The 15,296-nt window shown below is 36.4% G+C and overlaps 1 protein-coding gene across 1 annotated transcript; it reads left to right on the top strand.

Annotated features, from left to right (window-relative positions):
- Window positions 1–9,962: 9,962 nt before the first annotated feature.
- Window positions 9,963–15,092, top strand: LOC131651698 (uncharacterized). The gene is made up of 10 exons (XM_058921377.1): window positions 9,963–10,115; window positions 10,559–10,681; window positions 10,772–10,846; window positions 11,019–11,105; window positions 11,242–11,298; window positions 11,891–11,983; window positions 13,990–14,062; window positions 14,220–14,295; window positions 14,375–14,465; window positions 14,612–15,092. Exons 2-10 carry the CDS (start codon window positions 10,631–10,633, stop codon window positions 14,729–14,731), a joined length of 723 nt encoding a protein of 240 aa, XP_058777360.1. The 5' UTR covers window positions 9,963–10,115; window positions 10,559–10,630; the 3' UTR covers window positions 14,732–15,092.
- The last annotated feature ends 204 nt before the right edge of the window (window positions 15,093–15,296 follow it).

The following is a 15,296-nucleotide window of genomic DNA, read 5'->3' on the forward strand; positions in this document are numbered from 1 at the left end:
TGATGTATTAAGGAACCGTCAAAGGTGTCGACTTAATACTTGAGAATAGATTGTTAAGGAACCGTCAAAGGTGTCGACTTAACTCTTGCAGATAGAGATAGTAATATCCTGAAAAATAGAGGTTAGTTTTCTTATGTCATGATGCATGCGTTTATGTAATGAGTATCTCAAAATGAATGAGAAGCTTTGTATGTTATGCGTGAGTTCAGTATGTATGTGATGTATGACTATGTTTATGATTTATGGTATGCAAACATGATTTATGTTGTCTTAGTCGAGAGAATAAATCTCCAGGTCTCTGTGATTTTGATGTTTGATTTCGTCTTGAAAGATGCTCAGCTGGGGATTTATGATTTCTGCTTGGGGATGATCAGTAACTTGATGTACCCTGATTGGTGATAAAGATATTAATGCGCCATGTTGGAGGAAAGTGAAGTGTCGGAGGACCGGTAGCGTTGAAGGTGTAAACTCTGTTGGGGAGTCATGTCTTTGTCGAGACGAGAGCATTTGAAGATGATTACTCTGTGGGGATATGATCTTGTGAACCCGGCTCTGTGGGAAGACGTGGGTGTCTTGAATGTTGCCCCTAGTATTATAGTACCCGCCATTCCTGGATTTAGGACTGCCCCTAGTATTATAGTACCCGCCATTCCTGGATTTAGGACTGCCCCTAGTATTATAGTACCTGCCATTCCTGGATTTGATTAGGACACGTCACTGAGTATTGATCAAGATGTCGAACTGGACTTGCATAGATTTGCCCCTGCTAGTAGGAACTTTGGGAAGATTCGCCTTGCGAGGACTTTATGAGATGTGCACTATGGGCGACATGCCCCTAGTAATCGTATGATGCCCCTGACTGATCGGGAAGTAGCTTCGGGCCCACTTGGGTGTATGCCCTTGACTGTTTAGAATTTGAGAGATTCTTCGATTCTTGACTTGATTGCCCCAGATTGATTGGATAAACTGCGTCATGCCCCTTGTATATGTAGGATACATTGCTTCTTTGGAGTAATCTTTGTTGGTTGGGATAACTTTGAGTCATTAGTCATACCCTGTGCTAGTTCTTTCTGATGCTAACATTTGAAATTATGTAGCAGAATATGTTTAATAATTAATTCATGAGATGCAATGCATATGTCTGTCTTGAGTTTGTTGAAAAACATTAAAATTGGATATGTAAAAGCATGATGTTTATAAAAACGTGATGTTTGTAAAAAAACGAAGTGTCAACTCAGCATTTGTGGTAAACCTTAAGGAGTCAGGATACCTTTTTGGTAACAGTATGCTTTCGAACTAACCATGCTTCAATTAGGACTTTCAAGGGTTGTAACGTGGCTTGGTTCACGGTTTAAGAAGCAAAGGATAAAGGCTCAAAGTTTATTTATACCCACCCCTCTTCGTGATGATCTTCCGTCCTAAACTCCGTTAATTCAACTTATGCATTCAGGTTCCAAGAGATTTCTGGATTTGCGCCTTTGATAATGTTGATGGTTCACAAGCAAAGAGAACTTTTGAGATGGCAGTCACTTCTTCCTTTTGGTATTCACAACTTTGAGTTGTTCAGGAATTTATTAACTCTCTCTTTTTTCATCTTTTTGATATCCCTAACTTTTGCCTGAACTGTCTATTTTGAGTTTACAGTCAGCGGGATGCCTTGATTTTTGCCTAAGTCATCTTTTTGTTTTTTGACTTAGTAGGCTTTTCTTTGTATATACGTTTTTTCATTTTTTTTCTTTTTTGAAAGATATTGACTGCCTTGTTTGATGATTGATGAACCATCATTGTCTTTTGATTGACATCTCCAACACTTCTTTGATGTGTGCGGATGAACGCTTGCGATTGAAACCTTTGTTGAAAGGTGTATTGGATGATTCTCTTAAAATAGAATGCACAACCAAATTAACTGAGAACTACCCTGCCCCAGGTTATGATCAAGGGTTTTAATTAGCACGAGAAAGAAACTTCTACTTCTTAGGCTCAAAGGGGTTGACGAGGGATTAACATCCTTATATCTCCACTATTTAGGATTTGAAACAATGCATATACATCGTCAGCATAGTCCATTCAAAAGCATATTGTGTGAGGTTGCGATATCATTTTCGTCATCCTCCCTCAAAAGGTATACAACTTTAGCAGGAATTGAGTGTCACAAAACACATGCAAAGTAAAGATGCAGTTTAGAATGAGCGGTAGCGAAATAATTTATTCAAGACAAACATATGCAATGCACTGATGATGATTATTAAAACAGATAATGTCTATCATAATTTGAATGTTTAAACAAACAGAGAAGAAACATGCAAATGAAAGTAGATCTAATGATCCAAAAGTTCATCCGTCGAGATGTCAATCAATCTTGTCATGACTAGGCATAGGAGCGGTGATCACCACAGGGGTTTCAGGAGGGCTGGATTTGATTTCTCCGTCATTGATCAGATCTTGAATCTTATTCTTTAATGTCCAGCAATTGTTTGTGTCATGTCCAGGACTGTTGGAATGGTACGCGCACCTCGCATTGGGTTTATAGTAGGTGTTAGAATTCTTAGGAGCATCCCTCAGAGTAATCAATCTGATTTTCAACAGATGTTGTAATGCTTGAGCCAACGACATATTTATCTTGGTGAATTGACGCTTAGGTACGTCTGACTTTCTTCGTTGTTGTGGGACTTGGTGTAGAGATTCAGAGTATCCGGGGTTCGAGCTTCCGGAATGTGTATCTGATTGGGAAGACCAAAACGGGTCATGCTTTAGACCATATCTGTAGAGGAGTGTCAGAACGAGTCATACACTAGACCATATCTGAGGAGGAATATCAGAACGAGCCATACATTAGACTATATCTGTTGAGGAATATCAGAACGAGCCATACATTAGACTATATCTGTTGAGGAATAGCAGAACGAGTCGTACGTTAGACCATATCTGTTGGAATGTCAGAACGAGTCATACATTGGACTATATCTGTTGAAGGATATCAGAACGAGTTATTCATTAAACCATATCTGAAGGGGAATGTCAGAACGAATCATACATTAGACCATATCTGATGAATAATGCCAGAACGAGTCATACATTAGACCATATCTGACTGAAGATACCGGAACGGGTCATACATTGGACCATATCTGATAGGGAATACCGGAACGGGTCGCACATTAGACCATATCTGATAGAGAATGCTTGCTTGTTAGAGTCGATGAGTTATTTGACGAAGTTTTGGAATGTAAAAGGGCTTGTCAGAATGAATCTCTAGCTCGATTATATCTGAGAGGAATGATTGTCGAGGCGGAACCTGAAAACAAAGTTAGAAATATGCGATGTCATGAATGAGAATGCAATGTTTTCAAGGATCTTTAGGAGTTAAGTTAGCAACATCGAAAAGTGATTTGGTCGCGTCTTTGTCTGAAGAATTCTAACTCTTGTCTTTGAACATCCTTCTTTGAGAATCAAGCTCACCATATCGAGTGGGTCATCGCCTCTGATTCGGGATACTTTTAAATTTGAAGATACATGGCTAGAGGAAAATAAATCCTCTTGCCCCTTGATAGGTGCGATGTCTTTGAATTGGAAGGTACGTGGCCAGAGGAAAATAAATCCTCTTGCCCCTGGATAGGAATTCAGTCCTTGATAAGAGTACTTGAAATTGTGCGTTCTAAATCCCTAAGATCCTTGAAAGGGTTAGTTAATTATGTTATGCTTATGATGTCATGATGTCATGATGTTATGTGAATGCAGTGCATCAAGCAAAGCGTAAGATAATAAGGGTAAACAAGTCTTTTAGTAAAACCTGCAGGGAAACAAAGGTTAGTAGTAAACACAAACAAACCACACAAGTCACACCATTTTGGCTTAAGGCTTGCATGGAGTCTGATCAGGTGTCCTTCCCAAGGGTATTTCTATGGATAAGGATATTTCAGCAACGGGTTCTACCAAGTGACTCAGAATTGTCAGCCCTCCTAAAGCACCCTCGAACATGATACATACATACCATGCAATGATACTTTGAGAAAGAACCTATCTGAGTTGTAGTATCGGGTAGCGACTATGCTCTCAACATACATCAAGAGTAGTCCGCCCACTACGTTCCTATAAGTCAAGATGGGTTAAAGGTAACTAAAGGTCCTTAAGCTCCGACTCACCCACGGACATCCGCACGAACCTCCCTCATACAAGAGAAGCATGCAAACACCCATAGGGGCCTAACTTAAGCGTGAACTCTCATATTGACCAATCCTCCACATACATGAAGGAGGTCGCCATGACTATGCCACTTCCTATCTTAGATGTTCTTGAATCCGGGTGTAGGATTCGTCCTTCAGTTAATTCCCAAAACGCCCCTGAAAAATAAAACAAACAAAGCAAACAATAGAAAACATTTAAGTGATTCCTAAACTTTTAAGGTAACCCCTCTTTTAATTCGAAAGCATCCCCAGCAGAGTCGCCAGTTCTGTAACACGGTGAACTGACTTTTTATTAATCGAAATGTCGCGGATAGCAAGAGTCGCCACCGACTTTTATTTTATCCAATTTTAGGAAAGGCTAAAAGAACAGGAAAAGACCTTTTAAAAGATTTTGAGTTCGGGGGGTAAGTTATGCAAAGGGAAGGTGTAAGGCACCCTTTGCATCCATGGTTATCCATGGGCTCTTAATTGCTTAGCTCACTTTTGTTTGTTTGAATTGTTAAAAAAACAGTGTATGAATAGAAATTTTGAATAAGAACTTTAGCTTGTAAATAAGCGTAGTCTTTTTGAACTTTATTTGAAAAGAGTGAGAAAATAGTTTTTGAATTTAGAGCAAGCAATTAGTAGCAACTACCCTAAGTTTGAAAATTCGTTCTTTTAGCTTTTCAGGCGAAAGGATCTATCCATACCATGAAGGGCAGGAAGTCTTTCAATTGGATGTTTAAGGGTCATCGAGTAATCGTTCGCCATAAGACTGTCCCATGCCATAAAGAGGGCAGGTAGTCTAAGGGAAGGATATAATAGTCATTAATCTTTTTAGGCATCATGCGAGGATACCTTAGCAATAGGGACAATCATCATGTTTTTACCGAGGCAGCTTCGAGGGGCAGAATTGATGATAATGAACTTAGGGCAACATTTTGTTTTGCTTTAGGTATCCTCGGAATCGAGGGACTTTGACTATTTAGTACACTTAAAGGCAACAAGGCAACAGGCAACAAAGGCAACCAGAGGGATTACCCTAAAGGTGTGTGGGTGCAACAATCACGTGGTTGTATTCGATTACATTTATCTTGTAGTTAGGTGATCTATGTTCAGTTCATGGTTTGCACTCCCTAAGATTACTAACAACGCAGTAAAAATAATATCACAATTTAAGTGCCTTCAAGGCCAATCAATACAACCAGTAAACAATTACATAATAATTGGGGAAGGGAATAAGAAACCAGCGGATCCCTTAATAGGGTTTGACATAAGTAATAATAAAAATAGATAGGGTTTAGGGTTACCAACGTCCGTAGCTTTGGCGCCTTTAGCTTCGGTTGATGAAGGTTGATGGGCGGAAGTTTTTTATGACAACCCTGAAAAGTTGGACATAAAGAAAAAGGATGTAGTGAGTGTATGGCTAATTCAAGACAAACCCTATTTCGGGCGAAAAGGCAAAAAAAATAAAAGTTAAATAATATTTTAAAGAAAAGGGAAATAGAAACTTAGCTTTTGATTTGGCGGCGTGGCGCGCGGTCGGAAGGCATTTGAAAAGCAAACCTGGAAAGGCATAGAAAAAAAGAAAGATTTTAGTGTAGGGCAAATTCTTGTGAACCCTGATTAGGGCACAAGTTAACCTGGTTAATAGAATAAATAAAAATTACAAATTAATTGTTGGTTTTTAACCCAATTAATTAAGTCGGCAAAACAAATAAACTTTTGATTAAATTGTCTAATCCTAGTAAGCATTTTAATCTAATCATTAAATTAAACTAACCATTTCATTATTTAAATCAAATAAGAATTATCATCAAATTAATTATATAAAGAGAGAAAGAAAAAAAAATTATTAACAATAAAAGATTTTATAAAAAGGAATTCAAAAGAAATAATTTAAAAGAGTTTTTTAAATAAATAGGCAATACATAAACTATAGTTATTGAAATAAAAAATAAAAGTATATAGAACTCAGCTTATGATTCAGTGTGGCATGGCTGAAGGCGCATGATATGGGTGTACACTCCTGGACCGCTTGATCTGGTACTGGGATGATAGGATAGCTGGATCGTTGGTGGTGCACCATAGATTGGTGATGGAGACGCTATACTGGATCTGCAGGTGAGATTTGTTAGAGAAAAATAGAGAAAAGTTTGTCCCAGGTGAGGATCGATCCCAGGACTATGGGTAGACATCACGCACGCCTCTTGCCAACCGAACCAAACGTGCTTGTTGCAAGTATCACGCGTCCTTATCATCATATACGTAAGCAGGATAACCTAACAACAAATGTGCGCGCTGCCAATGAGATGCCAGCAACTCATCATCTTCTTGCCTGCAAACCTGCGAACGCTTTTTACAGCACTTTGCAAGGAATCAGCCACGAAAAGCTAGTATCTATAACACCTGTGATTCACATAAGACCCTTAAACAAACATGAAAATAAAAAAAAGAGGACCATGGTCGAGTTCGTATCACCCCTGCGATTTCATCCATGCCTATAATTTGGCCTAATTTATCTTGTATCAAAAAGCCCTAAAGCACAAAACCTAAAACCCAACCATGGCAAATTGCCGTATATACACGCAGAGAAAGAATTAACGAGTTAAGAACGATCTAAACACCATAAAAATCAATAATATGACATCAAAATACATTTATGCATGATGAATTTAAGCAAACGAATATGTTTTTGGTATGAACAAACCCGTGGCCAGTTCGACGCGATTCTTGATGCTAGGACCTTGGAGAATTCGCGAAAGTCCCTCTATGATGTGCCCAGGAGCTGTTTTAATCACCAAGACCACTTGAATCGACCCAAAATCTTGAACTCGAAATTTTTTCTCTTTGGGATTCTTACGGTTTTGCTGGAGGCCGAGTCCTCTCCCCTTGTCATTATACTGCATTCTGGTTTTATAGTGAAACCAATTAGGGCAAGAGATTTGATCCAAATGTCTATGAAATCTTTGATTTGGAATTTGATTGAAAGTTGCCAAATTTGAAACAAATCTTGCCAAAATTTTCTCCAATTCTTTTGCCATGTATTGTCAATCAAATATTCTGCATATTTTCTAACTATTTTATCACAAAATAAGCTTTAGTCCAATATTATTGATATTTTCATTATTTATTTCAATTAAGATTGAATTTAAATTAATTAAATCCAAAATAAATAAAATAAATAAAAAAGAAACATATGATTGGGCCTAGAGGTGCTTGAATTTGGTTAGATATCTCTCCCATTCAACTATTTGATTATTATCTTAATTACTTGATTTATATTATTTTTAAGTGAATAAAAATTCAATATAAAATCAACTAATCACTATAAATTTGTGGCCTTGAGATTAAATCTCCTTGATGAACCATGATCAATTCTTGATCGAATGGTGAATGACACTTCATAATGAGGATGTTGACAAAAAATCAGGAGTTTTGACTTTGCTTTGACCACAGTTGACTTTTAGGTTAATTTAGTCGACTGTTGACTTTCTGGACAAATGAGTGACCAATTCTTTGAAATGAGCCTTGATACTTGTCATAGAGATATTGTGAGATGTATTGAGCCATATGAAGAGCTTTGGAGCCATTGATTAACTGATTTTCCTTTGAAAGAAACAAACCCTAGTTTAGAGCCTTTGTATAGGAGAGTGTGTTTTGGAACTTTGTGTTTTGATTTGATTTTGTGTATGGAAAATAGCATGGGCAAATTTTGGGGTATGACAGCTGCCCTTTTTCAATTATCTTAAACCTGAAGATGTAGAGTGGTCTGTATGCCAGTCGGTATCTGAAGGTTGGAGATGATTGAACACAAGAATACCAAGAAATTTGCCTATTTGAAGTAGGGACTTTTGTCGGAGATGGGCTTGTAGATGCCATCTGGTAGTTGTTGGAGTATGGATTGTTGCGAAGTTTCTGCTTTTTGCTGTCTTCTTTTTTTTGTTTGAATGTTGAGGAACCGTCAAAGGTGTCGACTCAAGTCTGTGTTGGGTTATTTAAGGAACCGTCAAAGGTATCGACTTAAATTCGAAATACATCGTTAAGGAACCGTCAAAGGTGTCGACTTAACTCTTGATGTGGGTTGTTAAGGAACCGTCAAAGGTGTCGACTTAACTTTGAAGCATATCATTGAGGCACCGTCAAAGGTATCGACTCAGATATGTAGATAGATTGTATAAGGAACCGTCAAAGGTGTCGACTTATATCTGAAGTGTGTCGTTAAGGAACCGTAAAAGGTGTCGACTTAACTCTTGATGTATTAAGGAACCGTCAAAGGTGTCGACTTAATACTTGAGAATAGATTGTTAAGGAACCGTCAAAGGTGTCGACTTAACTCTTGCAGATAGAGATAGTAATATCCTGAAAAATAGAGGTTAGTTTTCTTATGTCATGATGCATGCGTTTATGTAATGAGTATCTCAAAATGAATGAGAAGCTTTGTATGTTATGTGTGAGTTCAGTATGTATGTGATGTATGACTATGTTTATGATTTATGGTATGCAAACATGATTTATGTTGTCTTAGTCGAGAGAATAAATCTCCAGGTCTCTGTGATTTTGATGTTTGATTTCGTCTTGAAAGATGCTCAGCTGGGGATTTATGATTTCTGCTTGGGGATGATCAGTAACTTGATGTACCCTGATTGGTGATAAAGATATTAATGCGCCATGTTGGAGGAAAGTGAAGTGTCGGAGGACCGGTAGCGTTGAAGGTGTAAACTCTGTTGGGGAGTCATGTCTTTGTCGAGACGAGAGCATTTGAAGATGATTACTCTGTGGGGATATGATCTTGTGAACCCGGCTCTGTGGGAAGACGTGGGTGTCTTGAATGTTGCCCCTAGTATTATAGTACCCGCCATTCCTGGATTTAGGACTGCCCCTAGTATTATAGTACCCGCCATTCCTGGATTTAGGACTGCCCCTAGTATTATAGTACCTGCCATTCTTGGATTTGATTAGGACACGTCACTGAGTATTGATCAAGATGTCGAACTGGACTTGCATAGATTTGCCCCTGCTAGTAGGAACTTTGGGAAGATTCGCCTTGCGAGGACTTTATGAGATGTGCACTATGGGCGACATGCCCCTAGTAATCGTATGATGCCCCTGACTGATCGGGAAGTAGCTTCGGGCCCACTTGGGTGTATGCCCTTGACTGTTTAGAATTTGAGAGATTCTTCGATTCTTATAAACGATACCTAAACATAAATAATATTTGTATATAGAAAAAATCTATTAATGATCTAAATATTTTTATATATGAAAAATGCCAAAATGGTATTTGTGATCCAAAAAATTTTGATTTAAAAATGGTATTCGAAAAAATAATTATTATTAATTTAAATATTTTTATATACGAAAATTTACTATTGATTTAGATATTTTTTTTTAAATGATACATAAACATAATTAATATTTGTATACTGAAAAAAAATTTATTATTGATTTAAGAGTTCAAAGGTAGTGCATTGTTGATGTAAAACTATTTACACGGTCAGTACATCACAACCCTTAAAAGTAAATTTTTATATTTAATTTAAAAGAAAAGTTAAATTTTTATATAATTTAACGGTTTGGATTTCACTGACCGTGTAAAACTGCTTTACACTGTCGGTGCATTTCATTAAATTCTTGATTTAAATATTTTTATATACAAAAATAGTATTTATGATTTAAAAATTTTGATTCAAATTTTAATTTTAATTTAAAACAAATATATTATATAAATAAATACCTGTAACAAATCAGAATCGGTGAGGAGTTTGTTACTAAGATAAAATTAAGATAAGATGTTGTAAAGTTTAAATAGTTAGCCAATATTTTAATTATGATGATATATAAATTAGTTAGTTAAACCCTAAACCTCAATAATATTGGGGGCGTGACTTTGCAAAATTTGAGTTATCTAAGTATCCTCTTCCTTCAACCCGAGGAGGAGCAGCGCCACAGGTAATGTGTTTTTTAATTCTTCTTCACTATCCCTCTTCCTTCTACTGCGATTCTTCATAGTGAATTCGAGGAATAGGACACCACTGTAGCGGCCAGCGGCCGCTCCCCTCCGCACCGCCGCAATCACGCCACTAATGGCCGCAATTAGGTTTATTTACCGGGGGTAATTTAGTCCAATACATATTATTCATCACTTTATCATGGCAGTAGAGTTCATACTTATTAGGTACCGATTTTTGGCTGAGTCCTGATTTGAAAGCTCTATCATATGATTGAAGGATGATTTTACAGTTGTGAGAGGACACCTGCACGATACTCGACGCTTATTTATGTTTAATTTATTTATTTTTTCAAAATTATTATTAGTGTTGCCTTGTCAGTGTCAAGAGTCATGTTTGGAGTGTCTCTGCTTCATAGATGAATACTAACATTTGGATTTACAGGTTTAAATAGAAAGTTGTTGGGACTTCTAAAAGCCATTTTTTTTCTACATCCTGCTTTTATTTCTCCATTCAATGGAAACTAAATCCTCCGATTCCTCTACAAACTTTGTAGATCAATTAGTGGTGAGTCGTTTCTGTTGTTTCTCCATGGATACAATATAATACTATGTATTATCTTTTGTCTTACTAAATTTTTTGTCTATGGTTTTATAGTATCCTGGAGATGTGATTCTTGACCTATCTAGCATGACAAATCAGACTATTAAGCTTGGAGGCGGTCTACGTCAGGTAGTTTTATTATAGATAGATTCACATCGCTAATCAGCTAAGTGAAGTGTCTCTTTTTTAAAAATCTAAATAGGGTGTCTTTGAACAAAGTGGAATGTAGTTATGAGTTATGATATTATGCTAGTTTTTTCCATTATATTAGTAACAATTTCTCATTTGTGTCTAATTTTAGGACGGTGATGTGATTTCTGTTATGAAGGCCGGCAGGCTTAGGTTCTCCAAGCCAAATAAATATTGGGTTGAAAGTTCTCAAAAGAGGGTGAGTATAGTGGTGTAAAGGCTTTCTCTGACTGATGCGGTGATGTTGATTTTTCAATGTTACTTGTTCACTTTCATTATGTTTTGTAACATGTTTCTTTTCTCCTTTCATATTTTGATTATGCTGTTTTGTACAGTATGTGCCCCGTCCAGAGGATTCGGTTCTTGGAATTGTTGTTGACTCCAGATCAGATGTAAGTAAATTCTTATTTTTGTTTCCAGTTATTAAGCTCATACTAGTCTTTGAGGTCTGCTCTACTTTCTTGTCGTGTGCAGTTTTTATAAATTCTATTATATTAACTATTGGTGTCAATTGGGCAAGTAGTGTTAGGATTTCAATTTTGAAATTAGGGTTTCCAATTTTTTACTTTTATTTTGGGATTTATTCTATGTTCGACTGTCTTATTCCGGCATAGAATAGAGATATCTTATTTCGGTGTTTACTTTAGTCTAAAATTCAACCAATTTTCAGCAGTGAACATATTTCTAAGTTTGACTTTTAGTCTTACAAATTAAGAAAAGTGGTAGCAAACCTTCTAACTATGCGTGTAACCAACTCAACATTGCCAGTGTTCTTCCTCATTATGTTCTAAGTTAATGTATGGTTATAAATGTTGCCTAAAAGATAAATTGAAAAAACTACTATAAAATCATAAAGGACCTGAATTTGCATTTCTACCTCAAATTGTTTGGTTCAATTTAACTCTTTTACTTTCTATTTCCTTGAAAACAATTGACTTTCGTTTTATTCTATTTTATTTAAAATTCCAATTCATATTTATGCAGAACTTTCTCGTGGATATAAAAGGACCTGAATTAGCATTTCTACCGGTGCTTGCATTTGAAGGAGGAACAAGAAGAAATATACCTAAGTTTGAGGTATGCAAAAATTTTATGTGTATGCTATTTGTGTAAGTTATATTTGATATTTTGATATCTCAGACTCTCTCGACTCATAGTGGTAGAATTGTAAAATGCTTTATGTTTAATTTCTGCATATGATTTTTTTATGGCTGATAGAGAAATTTTCTATATAAAATAAAGACACATTTAGGATCATTATTTCACTTTGTGGTATACTTTTCCATATTAAGTCATGACAACATCTTATCGTTACTATGCTTTATACATTAAGACATTGACAATTATCATGGCTGTTGAGGGAATTAGGATTTCATTGTTGTGACTTGTGAACCCAAAGTTATACGATATGGATTTCATTTCGTAACCGTAGGCTAGCAATAGAAATAACCTTGTATTGATCTACAGTACATTTCTTTAGCATACTTGATTTTGGGCATTGAATTAGTTAATTTTCAGGTCTCAAAATGACTGAAAGATTTTGCCCCTACCGGAGACAATAGTGGATGGAAACATGTGTAATATGACCACTATTTTTGTGAAAATTTCTGCAATGTCTCTAGTAGTAACTAGTATTAGGATGTCTAAGGAATGAAATGGGTACATTTGCCAAGTCTATCCACTACGACCATGATAACATCATTACCGTGCACCTCTATGAGGCCCTCTACAAAATCCATATGGATATCAGCCCAAACCTGTGTTGGAATTGAGAGTGATTGAAGGAGACCTGTTGGTAAGAGAGGATTTGATACTTATCTGTTGACACACTTCACAAGTAGCCACTATTTGTTGATTATCTTTCTGTATGCCCTCCAAATAAACTGAGGTTTCCTGCCTCATAAGTTTTAAAAACCTAGAGTGACCCCCCGAGTGTTAAACTCCTTCAATAAAATAGGAATTTTGTGAGAAATACCAGCTTGCCATATACTTATTTATTAGGAGAGATAACATGCAATGGAAAATATATTGGCAATTTTTTGCTTTGCTGATGTCTCGTGCCTTTCCAAGTTTCATATCTAATACTTTCCCCCTTTGTTAGGACTTCTCTTTGCAAATTAAAATCTTTTGTTGCATAGGATTGTCAGTCTCATAAATAAAATTGAGACAATGCTATATCAATCAAGAAAAACAAATGAAAGAGAGTACATTCTGAATGCTCACAGGGACGTTTGAAAATCAATACTAGTGGTGTATGTAGAAAAGGTTCAAGTATTTCTTGGTCTGAATCATGTATCTGGATTGATAGACTATCTCCAAATGGGGGTTTAGTGATTATCAAGTTTTTTCTAAGAATGCACTTTGCAGGACGATCTTGTATTCCACTCAAATCTCTTGGATTCACTAAATGTGAAAAGAACTGTTAAGAGTCCCACATCGGACAATATATGGCCTGAACATGTCCTTATAAGTGGGGGCAATCCTCACCCTATAAGCCGGTTTTGTAGGGATGAGTTAGGTCCAACCACATTTCTTAACATGGTATCAAGAGCCTCGTTTAAGATCCGGTGGGTCACCTTCTATGGTTTCCGCTATCGGGCCACCCGCCATTTATTTCCACGCTCCAGTTGTCTAGTCCTGGGCGTGAGGGGGTGTGTTAAGAGTCCCACATCGGACAATATATGGCCTGAACATGTCCTTATAAGTGGGGGCAATCCTCACCCTATAAGCCGGTTTTATAGGGTTGAGTTAGGCATAACCACACTTCTTAACTAGAACGAACTGACATAGTATATTTTGTTTATTTTTTCATTTAAGATGTGATCACACAGCCACAAAGATGACTAGATATGAATGTAATGTACTACCATTTGATCAAACTAGAATATTGGATGCTTTATTATTTATTGTGAGAGATAATAACATGCAATAATAGTTAAATAGTTTCTTTTTTCCTTTCTTCTGCCCTAGAAACCAACACTTGACCTGTCTTTCCCCCGATGCTGTTAAATAATGTTTCCTTGTCGGCATATCTTGTTTTTGTAGGAGGTTGTGTTTTTATAACCTAATTCTTCACCTTGCAGGTAGGTGCTTTGCTCTATTTGAGAGTTGTGAAAGCAAACCCTGGAATGAATCCTGAGCTGTCATGTACTGATGGTTGGTTCCTTATTCTTTGACTTCATTTTTAAATTCTTTTTTTATGGTCACTTTTACATCACGGAGTTTTAAATTCTCCGGTTAATATTATGTTTCTTTCCATTTTATTTTTGCAACACAATTCTATCTTTGATTTTTTTTTATGGTGTTTATTTAGCCAGTGGGAAAGCAGGAGAGTTTGGTGCCCTAAAGGAAGGCTATATGTTTGAGTGTTCAACCGGTCTCTCAAGAATGTACGTAATTTAATTTTGTTTTTCTGTCCATGCATACTTTTAACAGATCATGATACGAGAACTTGTATGTTGTTTGTAGGCTTCTCAGCTCACCAACATGTCCAGTACTTGATACTTTAGGGAAGAAACTCTCTTTCGAGATAGCAGTTGGCTTGAATGGACGTGCTTGGGTATGCGGATGCCTTTTAGTTTAAACTTTTTTTTTATTTCTTGTCTCATTTCTAGATTGACCAATATTTATGAGTTGGGAGTCGGGAGTCGGGAGATTTTCTTTGTTATTTAAGTCTTCTGTTTAAAATTTTTTTCTTCCATATAGGTCAATGCCTCGTCTCCATCTACAACTATCATTGTAGCTAATGCGCTCATAAACTCAGAGACATTGAGTGGTGTCCAACAGAAAATAATGGCTGAAAAGCTGCTGCAGAGAGCCCAGTGATCAAGTTAATTGCAAGCGCATAATTTTCAATCTGGTTCTTTGTGATGCTATGTTGGAAATGTCTTGTGACATTTTCAACTCATCAAGTGCATATTTTTGTCTTCCCAAATACCAGCCCATCTGCAGGGCAAGGGCAGCATATGATACTACAACCACTAACTAAATGCACAAATGATTTTCAACTCATTGGCTGTTCAATTCAAGTTACATGACATTTGACATTTAGATAAAATGATGCTTCATGTATTATCTATTAGTAGGAGTTTAATTTTCCATATTTATTAGAAAATGTTATTTGTTTTGTTCATTCATAGAAATACAATGTTTGTCTAATTTAAAATGCGATGATATGATATTCTTAGTGATGCTGTTCTATCTTGTTTTTTTAGAGGATATATAAGTTGTTCATGGGAATATGCTGCCAATGTAACAACGACTAGCGAAATAAAACTAACCATAAAAAGTTTATTATGTCTTTTATGATGGATCATACCGTAATTTGTTCCCCTTTGGACAACGAATCTTTTAAAAACTAGTTGAGTTGTTTTTTTTGGATAGACACATT

Source organism: Vicia villosa, linkage group LG2 (genome assembly GCF_029867415.1).
Source record: "Vicia villosa cultivar HV-30 ecotype Madison, WI linkage group LG2, Vvil1.0, whole genome shotgun sequence".
Taxonomy (NCBI): domain Eukaryota; kingdom Viridiplantae; phylum Streptophyta; class Magnoliopsida; order Fabales; family Fabaceae; genus Vicia; species Vicia villosa.

Excerpts from the sequence above, each read along its gene's own strand:
- LOC131651698 (XM_058921377.1), top strand. The coding sequence starts at position 10,631 with ATGGAAACTAAATCCTCCGATTCCTCTACAAACTTTGTAGATCAATTA. Across the intron at positions 14,063-14,219 it reads TGAGCTGTCATGTACTGATG|CCAGTGGGAAAGCAGGAGAG; the intron begins GTTGGTTCCTTA and ends GTGTTTATTTAG. Across the intron at positions 14,466-14,611 it reads GCTTGAATGGACGTGCTTGG|GTCAATGCCTCGTCTCCATC; the intron begins GTATGCGGATGC and ends TCTTCCATATAG.